A 27,951-nucleotide genomic window follows, 5' to 3' on the forward strand; every position below is an offset into this window, starting at 1 on the left:
ACCCAAGGACCGTTCAAAGGACCATCCATAAACCCAAAAATACTTGTGCGAATAGAAGTTAAGCTGGAAAGCTTCGGTTTATGGTGGTTCCTTGGGTTTCTTGCAAGTCAGTGTAACGAGGAGTAGGCCTTGGCGGCCAGACCGAAAGGGACGTCGCACGGATCCTCTCGCGCGACGTAACAGAAAGTGAATGGAAATGAGAGGCCGTGAAATCTGGGAAAGATTAAGAAAAGATGAAAAAATGAAGGGAAGTAAGGGAATCAAGGTAAAAATAGGCCAAAAGACACGAAAGAGTATCTGTAAAAGGTAAAAAGGATTAAAGAAAATTAAGAAACGTATATAGAAAATTGCGGAATATTAAAAGAAACTGAGGGAACTTAAATATAAGCAAAAAATACTACGGAGGATTTGAAACGGCTGAAGGAAAGAAGACAGCAGGAGACTAAATAAGATTGTAAAAAGCTGATAAAACTGTACGAAGCTGAAAGAGGAATTGGAAAGAACAACAAATATTGAAGAGAAATAAAACTTGGGAAAATGTGATACTCTTTATCTGGCAGAAATAAAATTTGTTTTATCGCAACGGAAATCTTTTTCAATAATTTTAGACAGATTTTTTTCAAATTAGAACAAATATATTATTGGAGTACTAGATACCACTGGAATAGTATACTATTGTTATTCGAAACTATCGTTGATGATTTAATCGAAATATAAGTAATTTAACTCAAAGTTAAAAGGATTAAAAAAGTCAACACGAAATTAAAAATTGTTAACGAAGATTTTACTTTGACGTTCATTTTAAGAGCTAGTCTGTAAGAATAAAATGCCTAATCGATAATTCGTGGAACGTTTCAATTCATCGTCCTTAATTAATAAATTAAATATCACTTATTAAAAAATATATCAATATCTTTTATTGGAAATCTTCTACAAAATGTTTCATAAATGAATTTTCTTTGGAATTCTTTTAAAAAGTACGACAGAGCGCAAAACCAGAAAGATCGTATAAAAGCATTTAAAAAAATTAAATAATTTAGAATCGATTTACAAAAATTAAGTAATAAGAATGAATAAAGTCTTTGATATATCTTTCACTCGTTTTTCGTTAAATCTTTATCAGTTTGACATAGAACCATGTCACACCTAAAAATCGAGAATGCATCCTGAAGGAGTAACCACCTAATACATTTCCAGGAAAACAGACCGGCATGCGGCAGTTACATTTATTCTTACGCGAAAGAATACAATGATCTGACAGTTTTCTGAAAAGACGGAAATAGCACATCGTATATCCTCCTAGCAAGGAGTATATATAAAATGTAGCAGAATCGACGTACTGTACACTATTCTCTTCCTACACGCTATAACATTTTGCTGTATATTTGAAGAAACAACATTCTTCGTGAAAACGAAATCTCTTGATGGCAAGAAAAGAAAAAGAATTATAGATGAACGTATACGATATAGCAAATTAACTCGTTAATCGTAAAAGACGAGTTAACGCTTCAGATTGTCCATTTCTTTAAATATTAATCTCTTAATAATTTCTTTATTTAGACATTTCTCACTTTTTTACCTATCAAGCTGAGTTTATTAAAAATAAATTATATTAACGATTATGGAATTTTCCTATCGTTAAAAATAATTAGAATTAAGTAAATCAATTGTTGGAAATGAAGCAATAATCCGCTTAACAAATTAAATAATATTTCACAGAGGTTCGGTTATTCCAAACTAGTATCTTTATAACATTCTTATTTCTTTATTTCTGTCATTTATTCTTGCGCGATTTCACAATATTCTAACTATTTTATGTACAACATTTTCAGAAAAATAACATTCTTGCTCTGTCAACACTAGGAAAATAGAGTATTCTCTATCGTTAATTATGTTATGGCCGGCAAACTATTACGTATCAAGAGGAAATCTACAAACTAAATGGAACCTTACAGATTACATTTAGTTGTAATTGTTGAACAGAGAGAGAATGAGCCTATTTTTCAAGTATACGCCAAGAATAACTATTAGATTACAAAACATGTAAGATTCTCTAACATTGACCGATTCGTTAATTGCCTAAGTCATTAACATGTTTCATAATGAAAAATTTGCTACGCACAGTATTAAAATCTTTTCTCGGATAGGGTACAAAGAAATGGCTAAATTTTCAATTGATATAAAATCGTAATCGTGGTAACATTTAAAAACACCTTTACTTAGATTATTTAAATCTAAGACTATTAAAACTGTCGTCTTTTCGTGTAACAATGATATTTCTATACTTTTCATAACAACATCTGTCACGACGCTTATTAACGACAAATAAAACAAAATTTCTTTTCAAGGAAATCTATTCGTCTTGCGACGAAAGAGGAAAATATTAAAAACTGCGGACGAAGCAAAAATAGTATCATGCGAAAAAACATCATGACACATCGTGGTTTTATCGATCGCTAATAAAGTCAAATTTTAAAATAAAAAAATTGCCAAATTCCTAGTGTAGAATAAGATAATGATCATTAACTTGAAATGTCAGCATATCGTAATTGGCAGGTAAAAGTAAACGTTGAACGTTTTGATTCTTTCTACATTAATCGATCCTAAAAACATTTCTATCGATAGACCAGCTTAAACTTCTATCTCTGTGTCTTTTGTGTAGGTCTATTTGCATAAGCTATGTAACATAGAAATAAAAAAAGAAACAGAATCTAATATATCGACGCAGCAAACGCGATCTGTTTTGGAATACGTGGTAAAGTACGTTGATCTAAAAATACCGAAGTAACTATCTTATTTCGTTCGATTCGATTCAAAAACGCGATTCTTATTTCTTTTTACTCTGTCGTCCGAAAAATATTGACTTGATCGGTATTGCTTGTTGAGCAGAGATTACAAACTCCACAGAGAACGAGTTAAAAAAAATAAACCTCGTCTCTAGTTGAATTTCCTGTACTATTCGACCTGAATATGCTAAAAATTCTAACTCCTACGATTCTTCAATCGCTACAAAAACTAGAAACATTCGTTGCTCGTATCCACCGAGAAACATCGATGATATGACATTTATACGCGAACAAAGCGTCGAAGATTATTATTCACAATGATTTTCGGATCTATCGATCGTCGCTGTTTCGCGAATACGCTCAACTCTTTATTTTCTTTATTGTCTGTGTTATAAAGTGCAAATTTTATATTTCAAATAATCTTGATCAAGAATAAACGTAACATCAGGTTTAGCTGTATCTTAGAAAATTTAAGATTATTTGAAGCAAATTATGCACATGAAATCTCGCAATTTATTTTTTCATAACTACGAATCGTTAACCGTCGAATAATTATTAAAAGAACTATTAAAGGACAATTTATCGAAGGAAAACGATAATGATAAAAGAATCGTAATGCGAGAATATCACGATGAAATCAACGCGAAGAATCTTGAAACAGCGACGTTTATCCGCAAGCTAACACGTTATAAGAATCGACGATTGCAGCATCCTTTGGAGGCGACCGGAAGCTGGTCGATTCTCACGGTGGAGCAATGGCATGCTCTCTGAGCGTTCGTAACGACCGAGATACCCGATCTCGTGATCCTGGCACACTGTGTCCTCGTGAAATCCGTAACACTCCGACGAACGATGGCTGTGGACGCCTGAACGCGTCATCTTCCAGTTTGACTGCTCGTGTTTGAGAGTTGTCACGAGATACGGGGATAGAAAGTGGATGCCCGAGCTGCCTGTGGATCGTAAGTGAGAAATTGTTGCAAACATAAATGAAACTAACGGTTGAACGTGATCGACAATTCGGAGCAAGTTTGCGGAAATATTTACAAAAGAAAGAATGCTAATTGAAGTATGGCGAAGTGAGGAGTTGCGGATGTGCAAGATGTTAATTGATAATGGAGGTAGGTACGTTCACTTTGATGCTAATTAAAAAATGCGAATGATTTTTTAACGAAGACTTAAGGGACATTCGTAGAAGGCATGGCAGAACACGTGGTACAAATAATGGAAGGAAGCTCGGTTTTTTTTCATTTGGAACCTCATTTTCAAGCAAATGATACTTCTCGAATCGATGTACTCCGCAAAGCGGCAGCTTTTAAACGAAAAAATTGTATTTCGTATTTTTTACTTATTTTTAATCGTAGAATGAATACTATGTACTCGTACCACGTATCCTGCCATATTTTTATAGAGTAATAACGAAAAACAGAAGTAAGCGGAGAAATGCTTGTTTGAAGAATCGATTCTATTCGTCGGAACAATGAAAATGGATTGGCGCGTAAAAAAGTTTTGTTTTTTCATTGCCAATTGTTCTTCCTTTTTGAATTTATGAAATGTACAAAATATAGAAGGTAAAATGAGAATAGAGAAAATTTGGTGAGATTGAAGAGCTAGGATATAGAAAATAAAACCAAAAGTAAAAGGTTCCATTTCCGATGTTTAAATCATCATTTAAGGATAATACTTATTTGTTAACTGTATGAGATACAGCGAAAAAAATATAACAATAAATTCTATAGACGCCGGAAATTTGTTAGCAAATAGCGATAAATAAATATGAAGTAAAAGTGATCGAACTGAGGGAAGCAAGAACTATGATGTAAAAACTTAAATCCGCAAATAGAAGCAAATGTGAAACCTTTTTCATGGTTTTGATGTATAGTATCGATTGTAAAAAAAAGAGAATAACACTGCTTTTTATTAACACGTTCCATATAGAAAGCACAACGTCCGGGTCAGTGGAACCAGTGTCTGACCCAAACTGGTTATTACTACTGCAGACGTTCTACTCATCTGTGTCAGTGTTTCTCAAACGGAGGATGTTCTCGTAATATACAATTTATGTAATTGTCATTTTTCAACCATTATACGATAATAATATATATATAATATAGCGTACTTATCACATAAATGAAAATTAAATTTAAAATGGAACTTTTATTCTCAGCTTAATACCCGAACAAAAGTTTCTTACACATAGAAGTGTGGTTTTCTTACGATAAAATTAACTACACTTCCCAAGAAGTGTAATTGACTCCAATTTCGCTTTTAATACGTGGAGATAAGATATTCGCGGAAAAGTAGAGGGATTACCTCTATGAGAAAGTAAACACTGACTATGAATAGCGCATAATGGATGACAGAGTTGTTGTCATATCGCAACGAGCCGACACGTAATTAAACTGTCAACGCAGGGTGCAATAAGTAATTAATTGTTGCAAGGCTGCATTACCATGATTAATTCGAATTACCGCATTAGCCCTCGTTACATATACGTAGATAAATAAACAAAAAGCAAGAACATGTGTTGCATAAAATGCATTCATTATCGATGTTAAAATACCAAAAGATTCCATCCGCGAAAAAGAGATTAGAAATGCAGAAAAATGTCGAAGAATATTATTTGCTTTTCATATGCGTTTCGCAAAGGAGATTCCGTCAAAAAAGAATAGTTCGATAATAGCTTCTCTTTTTCTTTGTAGGATTTGTCGGAAACTCTTAAATTTTAGCAACAATTTCAAGCATCGTCCATTGATTACTGTGACGCTCCAAATTTTATTAAATCCATTGATGCAGAAATGTGACATGCAAAAAGGATCAGTGCGATTTTATGATTTAGGTATTATGTTATGCAAGCGTGCAATGAATTTTCGCAAAGGATGCAGTATCAGTAAATAGAGATTAAAGTAAAGAAAATGGCATGAAGTAAATAGAGAGCAACGAAGTCTGAGCAAAATGTGCAGACATAATTTCTCGAAATATTGAATTTATTTTACCAAGTGCTTTGTCCCCCTCGACAGCAGACGTGATTCGTATTTTATATTATCCGAAAAGCTTTCCGTGGAAAGTTTCAATCGTCTTGATGAAAACAGTTACAAACCGACACGCACGTGTTTCGATACCACATGGAGAAACAAACTCTGTTAGTTAGATGTGAATAATGCACAAATACCTGTTTACCGACCATTTTGACAAGTGGTTTTATCCCCTGTGTTTCCGTTAATGATGGTCTGCTCTTCGTCTTTCACGAATTTTATCAGGAACATCGTGAGTGCCCCTACTATTGGTGGAATACCCGCTAAGAAGAAAGGTATGTCATAGCTACCTGCGTAAATCAAAAAATAAAAAGCAAATTAGATATATTTTTCAGTAAGTAAGTAAAAGAATTTTTTAAACATTTATATTAGAAAATTTAACATGTCGACAATTATTTTGTGAAATATTTATTCTATTGTCAAGCCTTTGTTATATTTTTAAAGTCGACTTAAATTACTTTCTATACAAAAATCTCAAAGATAAACATCAAATTGATTTCTGATTGAAATATTAATTTGGAATTTTGCTAACAAAACGAACTCTAAATCGCTAATTCGAAATTCCGATAAAGTAACAGATAGTACGAAATCTTAATTAATTATGTGACGTAATTAATTACCGGTATGATCATACAGAAGACCAGCAATGGGCGGTCCCACAGTCAAAGGTATAGAACACATGCCTAATAGGAATCCAATGGCTTGTGTCGCTTCTTCTCGACCGCATATATCAAATGCAATAGGACCCAAAAGAGATATGAAGCAGCCATCGAATAATCCCATGGCCAAAGAGATAATTAGTAAAACCATATAGGAATTCGTAACGGGGAGAAGCATTGTAAGAACACCGATACTAAGGAACGATATCTAAAATCATTCGAAACAAATGAAAAACTTTAAAGTAAATAAAACGAATGAAGCTTTTTAATTCCCGAATCGATAAAATATTCTCTTTAAAAGGTACTTCAAGTAAAACTTCTTCGCGCGAAAAGGTACTCGATAGTTTAATATTTTGGAAAATATTAGGTGTATATATATTTGTACAAATATTTGAACAAATTTTTTCAGGAAACGGGAAAAATATTTGGAACCTTACAAAGACATTATTTAGATTTTTTAGAATGAAAACTCATTTAGACAGATACTAAATAATTTCCCATTTTCAGCCCTTTAAATCTCTCTTTGACGGTTTTCATGTTCTTTTGTTTCAATTCCACACACTTTTACGTTTAAATATATGTGCGATATGTTATACGTATATGTAATAATTCATTTATGTATATATATATTCTTTTCATTTATAAAAATTGTTCTCCAGAAACGATTTGTTCAAAATTGAAAAGGAGTTTATTTATTTACCTGCTGCAACAATATTCTGTTCACCTTCGGCAAGTCAGCGATATATCCGAAGACAAGTCGACCTATACCGGAAGTAATACCGATACACATAATCGGCAGCTTTTTATCCGAGCCCTTAAACACCGTCTCGACAAATTTCCCGATGTGAACATACGGGACGAAATATCTGAAAAGAACGTTCTCATTGATCAGACCACTCGTGTCACTTAATACTCGTCACTTTATACGCTTTCGCCGTGGTCGTTTCTTTCGACGATGGCTTGAATTACAAGCCGCATGTAACTTGACTGCCGTTAGGAAACAAGTTTCCTTTCGCAAACGCGTTCGTTAACCAACTTGTCGTCGGTTTTCCGCGCCGACTGCAATTTAACTGACAACCTCGATCGTCTCAATGTTAACGAGTGGTCGCGTATCAATAATCAAAGCTAATGGTTTAACAACGAGGAAAAGAACGAAGCCGCCGACAAAAGACACGCGAGCTAAGCCGATCAAGGATCGTTGCTTGCGTTACGGCGAAAGTGTTAGTACATATTCAAATAATTCCTCGTTGATCTAATATACTAACCCGAACAAAGCGAGAGGGATCGAACTAGCCCATACCACGTATCGTTTTCTCTTCCAAATCGAGACGTTCACAACTTGCTTCAGACAGTTTTTGAAGCCCGATTTGGATTTTAGTTGATCCCGCGGCACCGAGGTAACTGGAAGAATCGTGATAAAAAAGAGTTACGATGATCTTCAATTTTCGATTAATTTAGCTACGCCATTTTTGAAATCACGAGGGAAACTGAAATTTTGTTATCATTCTCCTTGAACCATCGTTGTTCTCTTTCAGTTTAGTATATCTACTCGCTATTTCGTAATAGCCTCTATGATAAAACGTTGCTTGAGAGATTGCTTGAAAGAACATGTAGAAGAACTTCAAACATTTCAACGTATCTCAAAGAATGAAAAAATTCTAGATAGGACATCGTAACTAAGAAGGACAGAATCGATAAGAAAATTTCCATTCCAAAGACGTTAAAAGTATAACGCAAGTGTAATACAAGTATGAAATTCGAAGACGAAAATATAAAGAATAGCAGGAATTAAGACTTACGTGGAATCGGTTTGAAGAGAATAGCGCAAGCCATGACAATCGCAGTGAGCATAGCTAAAAATCTTAACGTCCCTTCCAAACCGAAAAGGAGAAGTATGACTTCGATTAAGTATGGCATAAGGGTGGTAAATACAGAGCTTCCAGCCGTGACGATACCATTGACCACACCCAAGTACCTCTTAAAATAATGGCCCAAGATCGCTAGACTCGGTGTATAGGCAAGACTAGCACCAAGTCCGTACATCACTCCATAAGTCAAATATAGTAATGTCACCTGAAGCACAGCGATTCTAAAAATAACTCGAGTCGATTATGACAACGAGAAGAACAGGATGTAACATGGTGGATAACGTATCTTCGTGCAAATTGTTTTACGATGTTCTCTTTTTATTCTTATCGTGATTAGCTTTTTCAATTAAATATAGTTAATGACTCGTTTCGTCTAAATGACGCATTTAGATGAATTGTATATGCGTTGATGGAATACAAATTTCGATCATTCATCGATATGGTGCAAGAAAAATCGATTAGCTGTTTTAAACATAAAGTTTGGTATAAATCATTCAAATGATACGCGTGATAATTTTATAAATAGAACGAAAATGATGAACGTGAATGTAATTTATAATCGACTAATAGATAATTTAGGATTGAATAATAATGACAACAAAGGAGAAGAGCAAAATGTAGGAATCAATTGTAAACACCTGTCAAACTGAAATTTTACGCTGTGCATTCTATACTGATACTGATTCTCGAAGTAAAAATGAAATTAATGCGATCGATGTAGGCAAGTTATTTCGTTAAATGATTACACGGAAATAAATGAAAAAAAGAAAGAAATAATTTACCTTGCTAGAAAATATTGAGGATAGAAGCATACCGCTGGACGCAATAGCACCGCCCAAAAATGTGGTCATCTGAATCCCAATTTTATCGGTGAGAATGCCAGAAATTGGCGATAAAAAGAACGTGGTACCAATGGTTAACGACCCTACCAAAGCTGGAACAAAGGCACGACCGCTTTCCACAATTTCTGACAATTTTTGACAATTTTTCACAATTTCGACAATTTGTCTGCGACAATATGTCTAATCTACTACCGACATATGCGTAAAAATGTTTGAACGTCCGATGAAACTTCCATTACTCAAACTATGCGATAGAAATTCCATTTCAACGCAATTTTTTGGGATAACGAATTTTTCTATTTATTTTTTATATGTATATTTTTTAAAAACAATACAGAAGCTTAGATTTCATATACTGCTTATCTTTTAAATTAATACTTGTTTGAAGTTATTTTTTCTGCGTGGAATAGCGTACATATGTATTACGCTATGTATTGTAATTCTGTTTGTAGAGAATAGTATGAAAAGGAAACAGAATACAAAACGTTACCAAAAAGGCGTTGTATGTATAATAGAATATTCCGATAGCAGAATGTCCCGATATTCGTAGAGTATTGGAGCGATGGAAATTCTGATAACAGAAGTTCTATCACCGCTATCAATATACAACAAAACGTTTACTTTGATCTTGATATCGGTTAGTAACTTCAAACTCCAGTAACTTGCCACTAAATTCTATAAAGTACAACAGAACGTATTAAGTGTATAATGAAACATTACAATTGCTAAAAGAAAATGTTTTTCTCAGATTAGGCGGATCATTTCCCAAAAATGACCAAATTTAATTCATAGTTGCCAGTGAGTCGCATGTAACATAGTGATAAGTAAATACGATGTAATCCGGCAACCGTCCTAAGCCGAAAGCTCGAGATTACGATAAATAAAAAATAATATAACCGATCACAATAACAAATGATTCGTTTAAAAAGGAAATATCAAAAAGTACATAAAGTTTGTCGAAATTTAGGATATGTTAAAGCGCATATGCTTAATTAGATCGAAACGAAAATATTTATATTCACAAGAATATTAATATTAATAATAACAAGCAAGAGCGGCCATTTATCCACGATCTTAGATGTCATTTAAAGTTCGTATTGTTTAGTAAAGACCTAGTTCTACTTTAAAGAGTAACTACCCCCAGATTAATATTATTTGACCCTCGTTACTATTAATACCCATGTAATTGTCGATTAATTCAGATCCAGGTTGTCCAGTGCATTGACTCCGCGGATGATTAGCCTGATCGATCGGTTTAATTGATACGCTACCCGAATTAATTATTCCATGCTTCACTTAACAACGATTAAATCTTAGGAAGCATCGGTACGAAGAATTTACTTTTGAAATGTCGCATTTAGGCCACGAACCAATTAACGGTTAGATTACGCCGTGTGTCGTTCGTATTCTTATTAGAATGTTCATTGACTGTTGCATGACTTCAATTATTTATAAATTCATGCTATAAATGCATATTAGGTTCATAAAGTAAACGAGAGGGATGTAGCTGTGTTTCTTTCGTTGCATAACCAAGGTAATTTGAGTAAACCGACAGAGATTAATGAAAAATCCAGTACATTTTCGGACGTACTGTAAATACTCAATTAATAATTGTAATGATAAGCATTTATATTAAATATTAAATTTTTGGACGTGAAACCTACACCTTTCTTTTTCTTCCAATAAACAGAATTTCAATATTATGGCTGTCTTTTTGCTACAAATCCTTCCATTTGTGAAAAAAAATAAAAGAACAATAAAAAGTTAACAACCTGTGAAAGTTGATAAGAAAAATTCAAAATTTATTAATTCCATAAACAGTTATTGAGATAAACTTAATACTGCAGTACAGTATAGTATAGTATAGTATGTTTATTTGTATTTCAGGCTCGCAGCCTATTACAAGGGAGATTATTGAAATCTACTGCGTATATCGTACCTATATATGTATGAACATTTACATACATCGACACACAATCACACATATACCAAAGGTACGTATTAGGTCGTCCGAAAAGTTTCTTTCGTTTTATAAGAAAATAATGGATGCACAACATTATCTGTTTTATAATTTTTTATCGAATTACGTATGATCCGTTTTGTCCTATCAAAATAAAGATAACAACGTTCGACAGATTAGGTTTCATGTTTGTATAAAGATGCATCGTTGTAAAAGACGTGTCTGTAAAAGAAAGACACTTTCCGGATAACGTAATACATACGTACTGCGATATATTAGCTTAATTTTCATTATGATTCAACTAGCATTAATTTTCCTATTTTTATGATCTCTTGCGCAAAGTTGATAATAATATGCTAATAATAGATTAACCCTCGTAAAGGGTTATAACCCAATAACTGAATCAGACGCGACGCGAGTAAGATAGTTACTGAAAAATATTATTGGAAAAATATATTATCAACTTATAGTATTATGATAATCGCTTGCAGTTCACTGATCCGCGAATGAAACTATTAGAAATGGTGATATCAATATAAAAATTGGTAAATAATAAAAATGGTAAGATAACGCGAGGTTCATTGACTGCACTGAGCGAGTGATTGGGACAATGATTGACCGCAGTGGATATAAAAGAACACGATTTTCTGTTTTTTTTTTTTTTCACAACTCTAATCTTAGCTTCTTTTCCTTTTATCGAATAATATAAAGTAAAAAAGAAAACGATTCACGGTACAACAACATTTACAAATGTTACAGTCTATGCGATATACTTAATTTCCTTTGAATCAGTGTCTTTACACTTTATGATACTCCTTAATAAAAATAATAGTTTTCAATATGAATCAATTTATATCTTTTAATTAGTAAACTGAACATAGTCTAGTTTTTCAATAAAACATCATCTAATCATCATTTAATTATTCACTGAAGAAGTCAAAACCTGGAATATTGATCTCTGAAGGATTTCACGTTATTTATATTATATTATAAGTACTCGAAAACGTTATTTTATGTCACTGTTCGTTGCGTTGTGACTAATGCACCGAAACGAAGGAAAAATGTATTTGCACAAGCATATGCAGTGCACTTATTGATAGAAATATCCTATTATTAGAAATCATCAATCACAAATAAAAAAGAGATAATTTTATCGAAAATATCTTGTGCTATACTCAAGGTAAGAAGATAAAGAGATAAAAACTTATTATCTTAACTTTCTTATTATCTTAATTTTTTAAAGATAGTCGACGTTAATGATTGCTTAAACGACTTCTCATGCATATTCGTAATATATATATATATATAGAAAATGTTTACAATTTATCTATTTTTATTTATTATGAACATCCTTACTTGCAATGTCATGCTTCCAGTGATAACCACAAAGATAAAAGCGCTATAAATACTAAACTATCAATGCAAAACTATGTTTTTATTTCTAACTAATAAACGACATACGACAGCGATAGAGGCTAACTAAGATCGCTGTAAAACTAACTTTTTCTTCGAACTAATGAACAATATTGTCAGTCCTTCGATCGCGTATACCAAAATGGTAAAGGATGACACGAACCAGAAAACACTGAATATATGAATGTCCTTATTTATGCAGCCGCGTAGACCCACATATTCCTACTTATCTTCTCCTCGACCACAGTCGACATATGTATGTTATACGTACACGGTATATTCTTCCCTACAAATTATGTACTCTGCTGCCTTCCACACAAATTTCAATATTCTACGTAATCTAAATCTTTAACGATAAATAGGCTACGGATTTGTATTTATCGGAAATTTGAAGATACAGAAACGCGATAGTATACTCGTCGTAATACAGTGCATGATCAGCGAGTGAAATAAATTCCTGTTTAAGTTCTATTTCTTTAACGATATTCATAAAAATATGAATTTGCATAAATTTTCGTGGTCTAATGATAAATAATATATTAGAACTACCACAAGTTACATCGTCCCGATCATCTACACTCTACTCGACTAAATTCTCCTATCACTTACCATATCTATAATATTCTCGCTAGTGATAACGAACAATCAGAGAACTTACCTGCCTTCGAAGATGCCCCTGTTTCTCCAGACTCTAACAGTCTCCTCTGTAACTCAAGGTAGATCGACGAGTACGTGTTTATGACGCTGAATAGAACACCGTTGATGATGAAACTGCCTATCATGACCATCCACGCTCGCAGACCGCCATCCGGTGGAACGATCACGTTACGGTCATCAGCATCCTTCCTCGAGGCGTTCATCGACGCTCGATCATCCTCGTCCTTATCCGTCCTGTTCGATTTCACGATCGACACGTCGATTTTCACCGACGAGTTCTTACCGTCGGTTTCTAAAAGAGGGTTGCCTTCGGTGCTCGAATTCGAGGCCTCCTCCGGTCGTTGCGAATCCTCGTTCAGAGAACTTCGTTCGAGGATCTCGTTATTGATGTTAGAAACGTTCGTCGAATCCGTCCTCTTCGACTCTGTATTCTCCGCGATCGTCATTGTTCAGCTTCTTGTACGCTTCTTCCGATGGATATCGATGATTTCTAGGGAAATAAAGAAAACGAAAGGTTAAAGCTACTTCATGAAGAAGAATGAACGAACGGAGGGATTAATTCATGACGTTCTTAGTTACTAAGGCGATTGTAAAGTCGAATAAGAAAAAGATGGTGGAAAAATAATTTGACATAGATTAGAAGAAAGATTAGGACAACCCTGTTGGTCGTGGACATCTGGAGGAATTTTTGTTATGGCATTCAAATCATTAAAAGTGTAGAAGTATTTCTGGGAAAATGAATTTTCACTTCTATTAAGATAGAAGCAAGATTGTATTCACTATTGACTCATTTTTATTATGCCAAATTAATTATAATCATCTATGTATTATACTATAGATTGGTAGTTGTACTATTAAACATATTTCGTGCTGTACGAAGAAAATATATATTAGAATCTAAATATTTATTATTATAAAAATAATATATATACTTTTGTTTCGCAGGTTACCATAAATACAGATATCTAAATAAGTAAATCAGAGTTGTACTTAAGAAATACTTAAACAATTTGCAAATTTTCTTTACGATGCCTCGTGGCACGAACTTTTGTAGATAATTTCAGAAAAATCGTCGACAAAGGAATTCAGATAAATGCCATTCGCAAAAGTGTAACATGCTCGATGAGAAACACAGAGAAAATACATCTTTTTCTTCCGAACAACGATAAATCGATTTATGTACGAAAGTAACAACTATAAAATATTACTTTCTGTACAAATTCTTGTATACCTTGATATCTCTGTAATTCATTACAAACGTGCACTTGGTGTCGTTGAATTATCATCTCCGCTACGAAAAGTTAAGTCACAAATACGTGTTGGTATGAGCAAAATGTTATATTTAACTCTCGCATAATTAAAAGATGTCCTTATAACGTTGTTTACATAGTTTAAACATCTTTCAATTCGTATTATATAAAAACCTACAGTTAAAAAATCTTTTCAATTTGAGAATGAATTCAACTTTATCGTTTATTAGAATTAACTTCAAAATTTAGTCTATTTAGTAGCAAATACTGGAAGACATAATAACCTTTTGTCCGATTGGTGAGAGTGTTTATGCAAGATCAGGAAATAACGTGTATTATATGTACATAAATATTGCTTTGCCTGATAAAATACATAATAGCATTCGTCTGATAAGAATTATTACACACGTACCGTGGTAATGCATTAGGCAAAATAGAACGGATATTTTAAATTGAAGAAAATTCAGAAATCTTAAAAGAAAGTTAACGTGATTAGATTTTCTAGGGATACACTTGACTTTAATTTTCAGTAAAGATGATTTTCAAAGATTATTCAAACTAAATTCGTTATATTGTTTATAACTTCGTCTGCATATAACGCTAATTATTGATGGATTTACTTAAACTAAATCATCAAAATCGAAGAAAAAAATAATATGGGAAGCAAAGAAGAAATTAAAATAATTATATCTTAAAACGGTGTACACGTAGTATTAAACAATTCGCACGCTTTATCACGTGTTGATAAATGTGCATCAAGCTTGAACGTATGCATACGTGTATTTAATACGACGATAACAGTCTATATATCAAAACCAATGGCGTAAGTAGCGATGGACTAAATCGCGAAATATATATTTTACTTTATTGAAACATTAAAAAATAATAAAGAATATTCTGACGAAGGAATTCAAAGTAACAACTAAACATTTAAAATAAGAATCCATAAAAATTTCATAATTGTTTTACGTGAATCTTTATGTTATACATAAAAGATTTTTATCCTACGGACTCTTCCGTCCTCGAATAATGTGCAACTTGATATCAAGAGCCTCGTAAATATATCTACCACCGATATAAAATTTCATCTATCGACAAAATTTAAATATTACTAGTTTGATTTTGATTTAATCCTATCGTTATCAATAGTGTGATACACGCGTTAAATTATCATAAATTATAGTTTTTAACAAAGTATTCCTCTTTATAGAATCTATATATTCCTTTTATTCGCGTAAATATATAAAAAAAAAATGTATAACAAGGCAGAAAGAAACGTGATAAAAAAGATATAAAAATGAGTTGTCGAGAAGAGGCGATCTACAATGTGAAGGTAGAAAGTCGCAGTTTCGTTTCCAATCCGCGTTACGCCAAGGTTTAATAAAACATGATCACTCCAATACGTGTGAATACGATTTATCTTGATGTGCGTCTTTCTTATACAATAAAAACTGCTACCAAGTACAAGGGACACCATGTTGAAAACGTTACAAATTTCGAACGATGCACACCATACCAAGACGAGACACATGTAATCGTAGTAACAAAGTGTTAAACTACTTTCTAAGAACATTAAACGGTCGGGAGTTGCTTGGTATTTGTATTCTAATTTATAATGATCAAAAGTGGCGCGTATATGTGTGCCTGTTTAATTCTAAACGTAGAAGGCGTATACCATTATGGCCGTGTTTAAAGAGAGACGAAAATTTATTTTGCTAAAAAAATGTTAACTTTCGAAAAGAGAAATGTCATCTGTTGCTATAATTAGAGCCACTTTCTACCAGAGACTTTTTCTTTCGCGGCTAAGAACGCTCGTCGAAACTGTGATCCAAAGGCTAGATAAAAGATAATCCTATAATTACTATTCCGTGAACGTTAATTAATCATCGAATTTGCACTGACAAAGAATAACATTAAAATCACTTGCGATAACAAAGAGAGAGGAAAGGGTCAAACAGCACGAACCAATTAAAATTAAACGGTCGATTCTAGTTGAAGAGAAGCCTCGAAGCAACGATAATACAATAGAGTTGTTGGTCGGAAGGGAAAAGTAACGATTGCATACAAAGAAACGGGTGAACCTTCCGCCAAGTTCTTCGAAGAAGATGGCGAGTTCAGTTTGCTTAGTGTATAAATCATAATTACGAATTTCCGACTCGGCATAATGCGACCTGAAGAACGAACCACGTCCTCGTTTATGCTACCAGTGCACTTTGTTACTCAAAATTAGTAAATTCGAGAAGATTATTCTACGCGTTCACTCGAACTTGGAAAGTAAATCTATATAGCGAAGAAACTTCTGTGTACATTTTAACGCATGTACAAGCACATCGCATGCAGCGTTTTATAAACAACAAAACATCAAATTCTTTTCCTTGTTTGTTATCGAAGGAGAAACTTTCTTCCAACGTTCATCTCGAACTTTATTTCTTAAACTATTTAAATGCAAAAAGAAACTTACTTTACCGATAGTTTGTATGTTTATAATAGAATAATTTTTAATATGATAAATAAAGCTTTAAGAAGAAATGAAATTCTTTTCTTATTAAAAAATATTCGTTATATTTTGCTTCGGTAATTCTAACATGACTAAAAGATACATAAAAAAATATTCCCACGAATGCTTTAAATAATCAAAGTAATTTTCTTCATAATTAAATTCATAAATTAAATTGCGCTATTCATCGTGTATATAAAAAGGATGAAGTTAAAATGTCATCTTATGGAAGTTGTAAAAATTTTAATTAAAAATTTCTTTTATTTTTTACCACGGATATTATTCGCAAAAATTATAACATTAAATGTTTCGTATCATTTGTACAAATTTACATATGACAACTGCTACTTCTTAAAATATCCAACTATTTTATCAATAATGGTACATACATGAACTCCTTGCTGAAAACCATCAAATCTGCTTCTTTTGACCTTGACGCTAATCTGCATTCGAATTGAGTGGATCAAGCATGTAAGGTATGTATATCATACTTCGACTCCCATGTCAATTATTCGCCGATTAACCTCCTCACACATTCCACACAGAACATAATTGGTAACAAATACTATCTTTATAACAAAAATAGACCTAAACCAATGATTTTTACTGATCTGAATAATATATATACATATATACAGTATATATATACATAAGAAATGAGTCTAGAAATCGCAATAGAAAGATAATGTAAAAACAAATAATTTTTATTAAAATAGCATTAAAATAGAATTTGGAATAAGATCGGAGAAAAAATAATAGTTATAATTAAAAATTACGAACTTTTCCTAAATTTGTTAGAATTCACTTTTATGCTGACATCTACTAAACCAATTACTATAAATTGTAATAAACGAAATAAATGAAATTATCTCAATGAAATTAAAAAAACTAAGTAAAGTCGAGTACTAAATGAAAATTAATTACATTTTACACCACGTAGTTAGGACAGTCAATTGAGGAAAGCTGAGCGACTTGAAGCCTCCGTTAATCAACTCCATAATGAGCTCCATTTAACTATCCAAAAAATGCATCCTAACTGAACAAGTTACAAGTACCAAATTATAAATAATCACATTAATGCGCGAAGACAATCAGATATGTAAATTATCTAATTCGATACTCAATCAAGAAAGGAAAATTCTCTCTTAAATAACTAATTACAATAAACACAAAATAACAGCAATAAAAATTTACTGACGAATAAACTAACTTCCTTGCCGTTCGTTAATCTTTCTACAACTATTTGAATTTCGAAAAACGAGAAACTGAAACGCAAAACGTAACATCCATCAATTAAGATAACCATAAAGAAATTATTTTGCACAACATCGAAACGATGGAAAATTATTAGAATGAGAAAACGTTATTAGTAGTATTATACGTGGAAAACTATTATACTAGCATTTTACTAATACTATACTAGTATTTTAACGTTATCAATATGACATGTACATGCGTGGCATTCTCGATAAGCAAAAATGTGCATACAAGGAAACGAAGAAAGGAAATACGAGAAAAGAAAAAGAAAGAAGAGCGACGAGTTTTCAAATTCTGAATCAACGAAGCACGACGCACGACACCGAATGTTGCACAGGATCACACACGTTGCTTCTAGTCGTCTTCCTAATCTCTTCGCTTCTAATTTCTGTCAACACTACGATTCTGATGGATCGCATGGACTGAGACCACAACACGACGCAACCGCGATGCAATGAATCATCGCCGAAAAGTGCCTCCTTCATTGAGCTTGAATTCACGATTGACGGACGTGTGTCTGTCTCTATTTTGTTCCTCGTAAATCGGAACGTAGCACGATTGGAAAGTAACACAGAGCGAACGACTGAGAATAGAAAAGGCCAGTGGAGGCTAGATGGTAGCCGGAAAGAACGACAAGAGAGACAAGAGAACAAACGGACAAAAGAGCATAGGAAAGAAAAATACACGGGCCAGTTAACTAGGTAGAGAACGGAGGGAATTCGAAAGTAGCGTCGATTGAGTTTACCAAATTTTTCGTTTGCTTAGTGGGCTTCCGGCGAAGATAACGCGTGAGCGCGCGTCTCGTCGCGTCGATCGTCTTCTTTGTCGACGACCACTCTCTCTCCACGATCCAACCAACGACAGAGCCGAGCATAAACTGAAGTAACCAGCGTTATTCGTCGACCGTACGAGTGGTCGAAAGTTCCGTGTTAAGAAGAGAGGACTAACGCGCTAGTAACTAGCGAGCGAACGCGAAAACGATGAACGAAGACATGTATCTCAACTGCGCGTGGACTTGATAATTTCACATGCCGATATAACGTGTATTACCAAATGATTCTATATAGTTCCCTAAACGCGTCCACCTCGATACTTCTTCCGGTTTAAACGGGATACCAGGGGAATATGTATGACTGATCGAGATCCACGGCCTCGTTCGATGCCTAGTCAATGGAATTGAATAGCTACGCGATATGGTAATAGTTTTACTACTGACTTTAAGTTTAAGAGACAATGAATCGAACCCTAGAGATTCTAGAAATATATAATTTAATAAAATATATGAAATTATGTTTCTGTAGGAAAGAACTCTATCTGGTTTCGATCAATCGAATAGGATATTAAATATTTTTAAGACACGAAAAATTTTGTAGAAAGAAAATTAAAAGATCGAAACATTGTAGTTAATATTGGATATTAAGGAATCTGTAGAGCGGGAAACAAGGAAAGATATTTCTAACTTGTGCTTTGTGAAAATTGTGACTCGCAAAATAAGTAACGATTATTGCAAGTACTATTTTAAAGATAACTATAAAATATTGCTTATATATGATAATAAAATAAAATATATCGCGTTGAATAAATCAGGGACTATTTTCTAGAAAACTAAAAAAAGATAAACTGGATTTATGAGCGGAAGATTCATCCTTCTAAAAGTACAAACACTAAACTGTAAAGACTAATTGTATAATAAGGAGACACTTAAATTTTTCTTTATACATGCCCAAAGTTTCACATGTTTTACAATCTTTTATTTTATTTGTAACCAAATGTAAAGAAATTTCGTTACAACATTCTAAAGTAGTGAACTTTCTCATACAGGAACAACGAGACTGCGAATAGATAACTATGTAGGTATACATAAAGTCATAGCTCAACATGTTTCGATATTGCATCATAAAACTAGAACGTCTCTGTCTCTCCAATTTTGAATCAAGCAATTTATTTTATGCACCTATTATATTTATTATCTAATAATAAAATAAATCTGACTAGATAATTTGTACAATTATTTTCATACAAATAATTGAATAAAAAAATTATTTATCTCTGTTACTGTATCGTAAATATTTTTATCTTCGAAATAATTGCATTTTTTCAAACTTTCAGTTCAGTTCAGTAACTAAAAAGAAATATATGATTTAAATCTCTATAAATTCTTGAATTGCCCAAAAATATCAATATTTGGAAACCACCGGAAGACCTTTTCTGCAAATATAAAAATACTGTTATACGTCAGCAAGAACTAGGGAATATTCACTTTATATCATATCATGAAGAAATATATACCAATATAAAAAGATCGTATCTCCAATCTTGTCACAACCATAGAATTTTCTGAAAGTGTTCTTTCACGTATTACGCGATTATCTCTGGAAATATTAAACAGTTTAAACTACTTAAACAGTTGTAAACTAGTTTACAATACAAGAAATGACTAACAATAATTTACATTTTGTAATAGACACCGTAAAAACAAAATATTTACATAAAATTCAATAATTATCCAATTTGAAACAAAGCTTAGCTTATAACTATTTTTAACTTCCACTATAATTCGTTAAATATTCGAAATTACAAGAAGCTAAACGAAAAGCAGCTGACAAAAATATGCAAGAAGCGAAATTTAAAAGCTGATTAAAAGTACGGTTAGTATTTTTAAATTTTCAAAGCAAACATAAGTAGTGATGCATCTCGTAAAATTTTTAAACATAATGAGGCAAAGCTTGAAAATATGAATGGACTATATACTTCACTTTACGCCTTTAACTAATAATATATTCGTTATTAAGAAGCTGTGAAACATCTTACTTTTACTTGTACCTTATTTTTATTTCTACTCTGTAGCATTTTAGCGTTTAAATTTTATTCCTGTAATTTTCGAGTCATGAAAAAATTCAAACCTACATTTTGCAAATAAAGTTCATGCATCATTTTGATCTAATCATGCAATTTATTTCTTAAACACATAAATAATAATTTATCCAAAAGTAAAAAAACTGTACTATAATTTTATGCATCATTTTTTTTTATTTAACGCTTAGTAAAATATTCCTGTAGTACTGATGTAGCTTTTTTCTTTAAAAATGCAGAATATATCTTCAAAGGTGTAAAACTAATATATTTAAAAATTATTGTATACCTGATTTTCATTTATCTCATTTTCGTCAGCTTCAAAACACTTTGCATTGAATTTTTATGCCCCATAATTATAACACAAAATTCACTGCAAATTTATAATACAATAATCTAATTATTAATTCTAAACAGATAATATAACATTATTATACATATATACATTTTAGATTCCTGTAAATAACTATAACAAAAAAAACTTCAGTGGCCTCAATAAGTAAGTAAAAAGGAATTCACAATGAGTGCATAATGTATGATTCATAAAGGGTAAGACAATTATCAATGAAAGAAAAACCCAAGTTTAATTCATAACATGAGTTTACTGAATAGTGAAAAGTTATAACCCTACTTAGTGTATAATATCTTAAATATGAAATTTGTAATTTCATAATTTCATTAAATATTTTTACTTAATGATAATAACAACCTTATATGTGATAATATACAATAATATAAATCTATAAAAAAACACTATACTAATATCAACATGACTTAAATATGATTTTATTGTTACTTACAACTAGGATAACAAAATAAGTGTTATAAAGGTATTTATATTATTTCTACGCTAATGCTTATAGAAGTCTTATGTATAACTATAAAATAACTATAATCTAACTTCAATTACTTTCACTTATATACTATTATATCAATTTAGTAGATAAAATATATGTGTATATAAAAATTACTCATTTTGTGACATTGTTGCGTTATAAAAAATATTGCAATAATACAATAATTGTTAACGCTGAGAGCTCAAGAACATTAACTTTCAAAAATCTATCGGCTCTAACTCATTTAATTAAAGTTGTTTATTGAATTCTTCTATAATGTATGATGATAAATTATTATCAAAAAGAGCTCAAAGTGTTAATGTTTTCTTATCAATATTAAAATAAAAATAAGTAGTTGTGAATATATTATGTGTGATTAATGACCTAAACCTTCTGTGATTTTATATTAAGGTTACTTATATTAACTTTAATTATGAAGTATAATAAAATATAACATCACAAAGAGATCGACATAAAGATGATAGTTAAATTAAAGGCATAATTGATTCCATTATTTTTGTTACATGTAACAAGTAATAACAAAAAAAGCACTTTTATTGAGGCCACACTGTTCAGTCATACATGTAATTATTTTTGAATACAATTTGTTGTTTTATAATTTCACTATAACGTTATTATAACGTTATACAACAAATTACTGATAAATAAAGTTTCAGACAATTATATGAACAATTTATTCACTAACCACACACCTTCAGGAATTTTGTAACAGAAAGTTATTAATACTTTCAATTAATTTCAATGATTGCACATTATTAATCACACAATATGTTTGAGACAAGTGATATTACATGAACAAAACATAATAGGAAATCTAATCGATAAAATGACATGCACCGTCTAACCTTATATTTCGTCACAGTTTCGCATTGCTATCTCATAGTATGGTCTCTAACAAAATAGTCTTTAGAATAAATTTTTTGTTGTAAAAAATTTCATTCTATTTAATTTAAATATTTTTGAACCTGATCCGGAAGTAGCAATATATTCAAATACACGTGCATATCCAAAACTTAAAAATTGTCCTAAAGACATCCTCCACCAAAAATCCCTGATATTGTCTAGACATAAAGAAATTCTACTCTATATTTTTATTAGACAGCACTAAATGTCAAATTATTTCTTATAAATAAATTAATAAATTTTCTTTACCTTATACAAAATTTGCATTATAGAAAATACACAGAAATTTTTATTTGAATATGCTTTTACTTTCTATATTTACATTTGATACTTAATACTTTCAAATTTTTTGAATCGATTCTTCAAACACATTTTTTTTCTATTCATAATAGTAGATAATAGCAATAATTTATAACAAAAATTTCAAATTTTTGAAATTAATTTAATTTCCGTTGTACTTCTCTCAATTTACACTAGATGTCACAATAAAATATGAAATTGACATACATTAGTACTTCTATCAATTGTGTGATCAATGTTAAAAAGTGTCAAGTGTTTAATTGTACAACCTGGCAATTTCATTACAAGTATTCAAAATGAGTACTGTAGAATGGAATGAAGTTAAAAGACTAGCAGCTGATTTTCAAAAAGTTCAACTAAGTTCTACGCTACAAAGGTATGATTTATTTTTATGAAACATGGATATCTCTATTTTTTCACTACTCGTACATTATTAGCGATATTTACTACGGAGTAATTTTAAACAGCTGTAGGATGCAATTGAATTGAATTTCTGGTATAACCTAGAAATATAGTAAACATTCACACATCTAATTCTATCTAATCTATTTCAAGAAATTGATTAAAACTAATATATTTATTTTATTGTAATTTTTATTTTGTATATATCTCACTATAATACTTTTAATATTCTACATAGATTATCAGAACGTAATTGTGTGGAAATTGTAGCAAAGCTAATAGAGAGTAAATTATTAGAAGTAATATTCACCAATGATGGTAAAGAATATGTTACACCTCAACATCTTGGCAAGGAAATTAAAGATGAATTATACATTCATGGTGGAAGAATCAACATGGTTGATTTATCACAAATCCTCAATGTTAATTTGTCTCAAGTATCCAAAGTAGCAAATGATTTAGAAAAACATAACAAAGGATTAAAGATAATACTTGGGCAACTTATTGATAAAACTTATATAAACAAGATTGCAGAAGAAATCAATGACAGATTAGTCCGACATGGGATTATCAATGTATCAGAATTGACAGTACATTATGACTTACCAGCTGATTTCTTACAATCAGTAATTCAAAAAGAATTAGGAAGAAACATATATGCTAAGCAAGACTCTCAAGATTCTAAAGTCTTTTATACAGAAAGTTTTATAACTAGAAATAAAGCAAAAATAAGAGGAGCCTTATGTGCAATTACAAAGCCTACACCGCTATCAGCAATTTTAGGACAATGTTCTGTTCCAGAAAGAATATTCTTTTGTGAGTACATGTAATATAAGTATATATACCTGAAATATACTAATGTATGATATAATTTAATATCTCTGTATTTTTAATTTATAGTAATCCTAGATAAATTACAAGAAATGAAACAAATTCCCGGTGTAGTAGCAGGAAAACAAGGAACAAATAGTCTATACATACCAACTATATATTCTAAAAGTCAAAATGAATGGATAAATAATTTTTATAAACAAAATGGTTATCTAGGTTTGTATTATATTTTGTTATGAAATAATGTTGATGATAAGATAATAGCAAGTATAAAATATAATGTTTTATGCAAATATGATTTTTCAGAATATGATGCACTTACTCGTCTTGGGATATCAGATGCACCAAATTTTGTAAAGCGTCATTTTCCAAATGAAGATTTAGTCTTCTTAGATTCTGTTGCAGTAGGTGCAAATATTAGAGATCAAATAGATTCAAATATTGAAGAAGCTATTGCAACTGGATCCTTTGTTGATATAAGTCCTCTTTTACCATCTGTATTTTCTGATAAAGATATGGAAATGCTTCTTAATATCGCGAAGAATAAAATAAATATGTATAATACGTACATATTCGCAAAAACTGTAGTTATGTCTGATGCATTCTTACAATCTTTAAATAAGTCTTTTGAGCCAATGGCAGATGCAAAGGCTAGAGAAGCAGTAACTAGTGGACAATGGTTCCAAACGATAGCAGAGAATAGGATTAAATCTAAATCAGCAGACATCATATTTGAAAATAAAGGAAATAAAAAAGAAGAACGCCGGAAGAAAGCTACAACCGGCAAAACGGGTGGTGGTACGCAAGGACGAGAAACAAAAACAAAATCTACTAAAAAGAAGTATCTACAAGGAAAATATCGCGATCCTGAATCCGACGATGAAAATATAAAAGTCCCATCGACTAAAATTGGACTTAAAATAGTATCTTTGGAAGATATTAAAAATGAAATTGCAAAAGATGATAATTTAGCAATAATTGATGACCTGGTAGATGAATTAGCATCATACTTAGAACAAAAAGTAAACAATTATGCTATATCTATTGCAGAACAGTTAGCGCGAAACAATAAAACTACAAATTTAAGTGAAATTGAAGAACGTTTAAATGTTCTAGTAACAAACATTAAAATATTTGACAAAGGTATTAAGCATCTAGATAAAGCAGATCAAGCTGCTTTAACAAAGTACTTACTAAAATCTCTTGGTACTGATTTTGTCAACGAGATATTTAAATTAGCTGCGCAGCAAAATATGCTCCAATTCTCTGAGAATATTACCACTGAAGCAAGGCAGAAAATGCTACTTGATTTGCCAGAGGATGTGAAAGAACCCTTAACTAATATACACAAATCTATTGCTGGAAATTCCATAGATGATTTCTTGAATTTTATAGATGCAGCAATGGCGATTTGTTGTTTAGTGTTAAAAAAATATGATAAAAGGAAAGAAAGACCATTTATCTTGGGCCACAAAGAAGCCTTATTAGAAGAGCTTAATGTAACACAAGATCCTGCGTTAGCACTACATTTAGTCACAAGTATATTATTTATTGCAGCAACACAAAGTGTATTACATATGTCTGGAAGACACGTAGCAACAATTCTTTCATTTCTTCAAAAACAATTGCAACTTTCAACAACGGAAATATTATTTAAATACCATGGTATGAAATATTTAGTGACTTTTATCAATTTACCTTTAACATTTACATCATTAATGTATATTTATTTGTGCAATACTTATATTTATATTACAGATATGGTGCTGAAAAGTTTAACTTCTTCAGATGAAGAAGTAAAACTTAATACTCGGAAGGAATTAGAAGCTGGGTTGGTAGAAATTAAAAATATTGCAAATAATTATAAACAACATTTAAGAAGTGATAAACTACAAGAATAGAGAATAAATATACATAATTTTGTGTAAATATAAATATTATTAATTTTTATAAAAATGTATTCAAGAGTTTTATACTATGTTTAGCACTGAATTGGTAATAAATAATATAAGTAATAAATAATATTCTTTAATATTTTACTTTGAAAATCTTATAATTATTTTAAACCTAGTTTTTAATACATCTGTACAATATTATACAATTATATATGTACAAAGTTTATTACTCTATTATCTATTGCTAATACTATATAATTACTATTACTAATACTAATAGAATACTATTCATTTTTTTTCAAATCTTAAAACTCCTTGTTATATGTTATATCCAACATTCCTGAATAACAATGTCTTGTGCACCATTCATTTACAAACTTTGATTCACATTATAAAGTTGCTAATATCCTTGTGAATCCAACACATCCTGCTACAACAGTCTGACCAATACCCCAAAATAATGCATATAACGGTGGCAGTGGATATCGAGATGCTCTGTATACAAAAGCAACGGCAGCAGAACTAAGAACTCCTGATGTTAATGGCAATAATACACCCATTATTATAATCAGCAATGGGAAGAATCTTTAAATGAAAATATACTAAGTTATTTTATATTCTAAATGCATTATATATATAAAAAAATTTTAACATTTTTTTATATTTGGCACTTAGTACCTGATTTGTTAACTAATATGGTTTCTGATATAAATATCAGTATAATATATTATTCACTACATTATAAATTTCTTTATATTACTAGAACATAATTAATAAATGTATACCTACTTTCCATATTTATGTTGTCTTAATGTAGCAAAACAAATAGCACCAGCTATAGTGTGAACAAAAACGGAAGAAAATAGAGCCCACAAGAATATTTGATACCACATTTCTGCAAAAGTTATAGAGACCAAAAACGATATTTAAATGTTTAGAAGAAATTTAAAATATTTAGAAAAACTAATTATTTTTATGAATATTTACATACCAGCAAATGAGGTTAAAGGTGTATAAAAAACATTGCCAGTGTTTATATTTCTTAAATTAACTGGTGGTCGCAAAACAGAACTATCTGTTTGTGCTTCCATTGTAACTGTTTTAGAAATATTTTAAGATATACTTTTTATATCAGCATTAAGAAAAGTTATAACTTCAGTAATATGCATTTGTAACTATAATTGAACACATTTTTATGAAAGAACATTTTATACATAATGACAATCAAATCAACATCTAAGAAAAATATTCTTAAACTCCGCAATGGTGTAAAATATTCTGCATGATGTAGGTAAATTTTTTTAATTTTATTTTATACTTTTAAATACATTAAAATTCAAGATTCTTTCTTAAAAAATTGTATAATTTACTATGAAATAAAAACAAAATATAGAGAAATCTATTTTAACTTACATCTTCATCATAAATTGTTTTTATGCATTATACGTCACATCATTACATACATTTCCATGTTGATATGTTACTTTTGCATTTAATAGCAAATGTTATACACGTTTAATGTCATTTCTCGCGTAATCTATTTTAACATTTTTTTAATAATTGTCAGCATAATAACAGTTTGAACTTATTATATCTTATAAAGAAAGGCAAACATAAAGTACATAGAACTGTCAGCGCACTCTTTTGAATTTATGTGAAACCAATATCATAAAATCAATATCATAGATC

General features: G+C 31.1%; 3 protein-coding genes across 14 annotated transcripts in view; 1 reads left to right on the forward strand and 2 right to left on the reverse strand.

The window, feature by feature from the left end:
• LOC132906619 (monocarboxylate transporter 10) overlaps positions 1-23,022 on the reverse strand; it is a 176,127-nt gene extending 153,105 nt beyond the window's left edge. Inside the window, exons 1-10 of one of the 11 annotated variants that reach the window (XM_060958954.1) lie at positions 22,777-23,022; positions 21,364-21,447; positions 13,219-13,707; positions 9,128-9,279; positions 8,277-8,550; positions 7,743-7,878; positions 7,178-7,343; positions 6,439-6,685; positions 5,968-6,108; positions 1,187-3,736 (exon numbers count right to left, since the gene is read on the reverse strand). In XM_060958954.1, the coding sequence (XP_060814937.1) occupies positions 3,465-3,736; positions 5,968-6,108; positions 6,439-6,685; positions 7,178-7,343; positions 7,743-7,878; positions 8,277-8,550; positions 9,128-9,279; positions 13,219-13,663 (1,833 nt within the window). In that variant the 5' untranslated portion in view covers positions 13,664-13,707; positions 21,364-21,447; positions 22,777-23,022 and the 3' untranslated portion in view covers positions 1,187-3,464. The other 10 variants (XM_060958953.1, XR_009658016.1, XM_060958952.1 and 7 more) reach the window with 10 other exon arrangements.
• A 259-nt stretch (positions 23,023-23,281) lies between these two features.
• On the forward strand, positions 23,282-26,327 carry LOC132906617 (E3 UFM1-protein ligase 1 homolog). Its single transcript, XM_060958947.1, has 5 exons — positions 23,282-23,510; positions 23,775-24,352; positions 24,437-24,583; positions 24,674-26,032; positions 26,126-26,327. The coding sequence occupies exons 1-5, from the start codon at positions 23,431-23,433 to the stop codon at positions 26,266-26,268; spliced, it is 2,307 nt and encodes a 768-aa protein (XP_060814930.1). The 5' UTR covers positions 23,282-23,430; the 3' UTR covers positions 26,269-26,327.
• Positions 26,328-26,372: 45 nt separating this feature from the next.
• On the reverse strand, positions 26,373-27,930 carry LOC132906641 (transmembrane protein 170A). Of its 2 annotated transcripts, none has more exons than XM_060958991.1 (4): positions 27,676-27,930; positions 27,254-27,437; positions 27,052-27,157; positions 26,373-26,847 (listed from the first exon to the last, which is right to left on the reverse strand). In XM_060958991.1, exons 2-4 carry the CDS (start codon positions 27,351-27,353, stop codon positions 26,652-26,654), a joined length of 402 nt encoding a protein of 133 aa, XP_060814974.1. In that variant the 5' UTR covers positions 27,354-27,437; positions 27,676-27,930; the 3' UTR covers positions 26,373-26,651. The 2 variants fall into 2 exon arrangements, with proteins under 2 accessions (XP_060814974.1, XP_060814973.1); XM_060958990.1 differs by having other exon boundaries at positions 27,254-27,358; positions 27,676-27,926.
• Between the last annotated feature and the right edge of the window lie 21 nt (positions 27,931-27,951).

Source organism: Bombus pascuorum, chromosome 5 (assembly GCF_905332965.1).
Source record: "Bombus pascuorum chromosome 5, iyBomPasc1.1, whole genome shotgun sequence".
Classification (NCBI taxonomy): domain Eukaryota; kingdom Metazoa; phylum Arthropoda; class Insecta; order Hymenoptera; family Apidae; genus Bombus; species Bombus pascuorum.